The sequence below is a fragment of the Tupaia chinensis genome, unplaced genomic scaffold (assembly GCF_000334495.1).
Source record: "Tupaia chinensis unplaced genomic scaffold, TupChi_1.0 Scaffold000374_1, whole genome shotgun sequence".
In the NCBI taxonomy this organism is placed as follows: Eukaryota; Metazoa; Chordata; class Mammalia; order Scandentia; family Tupaiidae; genus Tupaia; species Tupaia belangeri.
Genome location: NW_006159872.1, coordinates 694,068 through 697,881, shown reverse-complemented (window position 1 = coordinate 697,881; position 3,814 = coordinate 694,068). Strand labels below are relative to the sequence as shown.

At 54.6% G+C, this 3,814-nt stretch overlaps 1 protein-coding gene across 1 annotated transcript in view; it reads left to right on the top strand.

Moving 5' to 3' along the window:
- Nucleotides 1-3,814, top strand: part of ADAM15 (ADAM metallopeptidase domain 15) — a gene marked incomplete at its 5' end in the record, with an annotated part of 28,238 nt that overhangs the window by 14,859 nt on the left and 9,565 nt on the right. The window contains 6 exons of the mRNA XM_006153445.2: nucleotides 480-556; nucleotides 1,551-1,629; nucleotides 1,794-1,870; nucleotides 1,954-2,143; nucleotides 3,636-3,701; nucleotides 3,780-3,812. Coding sequence (XP_006153507.1) covers nucleotides 480-556; nucleotides 1,551-1,629; nucleotides 1,794-1,870; nucleotides 1,954-2,143; nucleotides 3,636-3,701; nucleotides 3,780-3,812 — 522 coding nt within the window. The remainder of the gene's footprint in view (nucleotides 1-479; nucleotides 557-1,550; nucleotides 1,630-1,793; nucleotides 1,871-1,953; nucleotides 2,144-3,635; nucleotides 3,702-3,779; nucleotides 3,813-3,814) is intronic.

Here is a 3,814-nt window from a genome sequence, read left to right as displayed (position 1 = left end):
CCTTACCCCCCTCCTCCCCCCCCCCTACCTCCCCACCCCCCCCACCCCCATCACACGCAGCTGCTGGCCTGGCCCACCAACCCACCTACCTCCACTGGGGACATTCTGATGCCAGACTTGCTTCTTGGTCTCCTGTTGTGGGGTATTTGCACAGGGTCAGGGCCTCACCAGCCCCGCCCCCCAGCCCCATTCTAAAGCTGAGTCTGAGGAAGGGCTGAGGCCTGCACTGGGTCCTCCATGATGCTTCCTCTCTGGGCAGGAAGCCGAGAAGGGGCGGCTCAGATACCTTCCTTGACCTCCCCATACAACCCCCCAGAACAATGCCCCCAGCCAGGCAGGGCTTCCTGGCCCCTCCCTCGGGATCCCCCCACCAGTGATCTAATCGTCCGTGCGCTCCCGAGGGCCTGTGGTTTTCTGGTTCGAGCGGGTGGAAGCTGTGGGCAGGACGAGGGAGGTGACATGCCCTCCGGTGCCCACAGACCAGTCAGCCTGAGGTCCTGAGGATCAAACTGGAGCTGGATGGTGAGAGTCACATCCTGGAGCTGCTACAGAACAGGTAAGAGTGGCAGTGGTAATGACAGTCACAGAGCGAGCAACTTCTGTGGCACATGCTGTGTGCCAGCACCTAGCCACTAAGGGTGGCACTCGTGGAACCCTCATCACTACCCTGTAAGGTAGCTACTGTTGTGCAGTATTGTCTCATTTTATGTGAAGGAATCAAGGCACAGAGAGGTTGAATAACTTGCCCAAGGTCACACAGCTAGTAGATGGTGAAAACCTGATGGGAGTGGGGGGGTCAGCAGGTGGTTTAGTGGTTAAAGCGTTGGACTCCCCCATGGTTCAAGTCCCAGGCCCACAGGCTTGAAACTCAACTGGTCATGTGTGTGAGTGTGTGCTCAAAATCCTGAGAGAAGAATGGAGGAGGAGGAGTTGCAGCATGACCACCCCTCAGGAGGTGATATCTCTCTCTCTCTCTCTCTCTGTCTCTTCGTTTGGCTCACATGCCCTAAAGCAGAAATCTCTCAAAAAAAAAAAAAAAAAAAGCCCACAGTGTTTACAGTGAATATATTTGTACCAACTGTGTCTCTGCCTAGATTTAAAAAAAAAATCGCAGGGACCAGCAGTTAGCGTAATGGCTATGTTGCTGGACTCCCACGTGGTCGACCGCAGTTCGCATCCCAGACCCGGTGGCTTAAAACTCACGCCAGGCGCGTGTGCGTGCATGCCCAAGATCCCGAGAAGAGAATGGAGGAGAAGGGATTGTGGCATGACCATCCCCCCTGGGGGGTGATTTCTCTCTTTCTGTCTCTATGTCTCTCTCTGTCTGTCTGGCGAGCACACGCGCCCTATACCAAAAACCTCTCCCCAAAAATAATCGGAACCCAGGTGGCCTGGCAGAGTCACTGTCCCAACCACTGTATTCTGCTGCCTCAGGGAAAAGTGGGAGGCTGGAATTTGCTGGCCCCAGTCTCCCTGCTACCACCTCTGGGGCTCAGCTTGTCACCTGGTAGGTGGCACAGACACTGCCCTCCTTTTCCTTCGCCCCCTAGGGAGCTGGTCCCAGGCCGCCCAGCCCTGGTGTGGTACCAGCCTGATGGCACACGGGTGCTCAGTGAGGGCCACACTCTGGTGAGTCAGGCCCTCTCATGCCCTGTTTCAGCCTTGGGAGAGGGAGAGAGGGGGCAGCTGGAGGAGGGTGTGGGAAGCTTGGCATATCTTTACCAACAAGCTGGACTCCTGAGTCCAAACCTGGCCGACCCCGCCAGTGGGCACTCGCGTTGTCTCCACGGTAGGAGAGCTGCTGCTACCAGGGACGAGTGCGGGGCCACGCTGACTCCTGGGTCTCCCTCTGCACCTGCTCGGGGCTCAGGTATGGTGGTCGGACTCCATGACGGGGAGAGAGGGGAACCTAGTGTGTAGCTGGCTTCTCTCACTTCCTGTCTCTTTCCTCAGGGGCTTGGTGGTCCTATCCCCAGAGAGAAGTTATACTGTGGAACTGGGGCCTGGGGACCTTCAGCAATCTCCCATTATCTCCCGGATCCAAGACCTCCTGCCAAGTCACACCTGTGCCCAGCGCTGGCATGCATCTGTGCCCACTCAGGCTCCACCTGAGCTGCCCCTGCAGCAGCCCCACAGCAGCAGGGTGAGGAGGAATGGTGGGAGGCCTGGCTTTGGTTGTCTCGCGGGCTTGCCCCAGACCCTCAGCTCCTGTTTGAGGTAATGACAGCTTCTGCTGAAGAAGCAATTTCCATGTGCCAGGCACTTGTCACTTACTGAGCCAGCAACCCTGGGAGGGAGGTGCTGTCCGTAGCTCTATTTTAAAATAAGGATGGGGCCAGCAGGTGGCGTGGTGGTTGAGGTGCTGGGCTCCCACATGGTCAACTGCGATTCGAGTCCCAGACCTTGGTGCCTTGAAAATTATACCAGGCACGTGTGTATGTGCGTGCCCAAGATCCCAAGAGGAGAATGGAGGAGAAGGGATTGCAGCATGGCCATCCTCCATGGAGGGTGGTTTCTTCTTTTTTTCTTTTCTTTTTTTTTTGAGAGATTTTCGCTATAGGGCGCATGCGCTCGCCAGACAGACAGAGACACAGAGACAGAAAGCGAGAAATCACTCCCCAGGAGGGGTGGTCATGCCGTAATCCCTTCTCCTCCATTCTCCTCTCGGGATCTTGGGCACGCACGCACACGCGCCTGGCGTGAGTTTTAAGCCACCAGGTCCAGGATGCGAACTGCAGTTGACTACATGGGAGTCCAGTGACATAGCCATTACACTATCTGCTGGTTCCCATGGAGGGTGGTTTCTTACCACCACACCCCCTGCCATGTCTCTCAGGTGAGAGCACAAGTCCTCTTATGAAACTGAAAAAAATAAATAAATAAGGGAACTGACTCAGAAAGAGCAGGTGACTTGCCCAAGGCCATACAAATCATAAATAGTATTTTCAGATTCAGAAGCAGATATTTGACTCAAATTCCTCTCCCCCCCCATTTTTAAAAAAGAATTATTTTATTTAACTTTATTTTTTTATTTTAATTTGACCAGACAGGGACAGAGTGAGAGGGAAAGTGAGAAAGCAAGCTACTAGGTCAGGGACTCGAACCACGGTTTGCCACATGGGAGTTCAGTGCCCTTAACCACCATGCTACCTACCGGCCCCACTCCTCCACTTCTTATGAAACCATTTGCAGAGCTCTCACTTGGGCATAGAAAACCATGTACTTAACAGCCATGAAGCAATAGAAAGCCGATTTCCTCATTTATAAAACGGGGATGATGAAACCGCTTACTCGATAGGGTTGCTGTGAAGATGCAATGAATCAATATGTATGTAAAGTGCTTAGAACCTGCCTGGCACTTGGTGAGTATTTGACAGTACTGGCTGTTATTATGGCTATTTTAATTTGGACAAAGCAGCGTTTGGATCCAGAAAAGCAGGGCTCAACTTCCAGCTTCATAATCCAATCTCTAATCCACGTGCGCAGGCCCCACCCTCTCTGGCTGTCAGTGGTTCATCCGATGGACTCTCCGCCCGCCTCTGACCACACAGGGTGGGAGTGGGCACCACTTGGTCAGTCCTAGGCGACTGCTGGCCTGTTACTCAGGTTGACCCGACAGTCCTTCTTGTCCACAGCGGAGGCGGGACGTGGTGACAGAGACCAAGATCGTCGAGCTGGTGATTGTGGCTGATCACGCAGAGGTGAGCCTGGGGCCCCTGTGTGTCCTCCCCCGCCCCTGCCACTCTGCCACCTTCATGGTCACCTGCGTTGGTCCGCAGGTCCAGAGGTACCCGGACTTCCAGAGCCTGCTGAA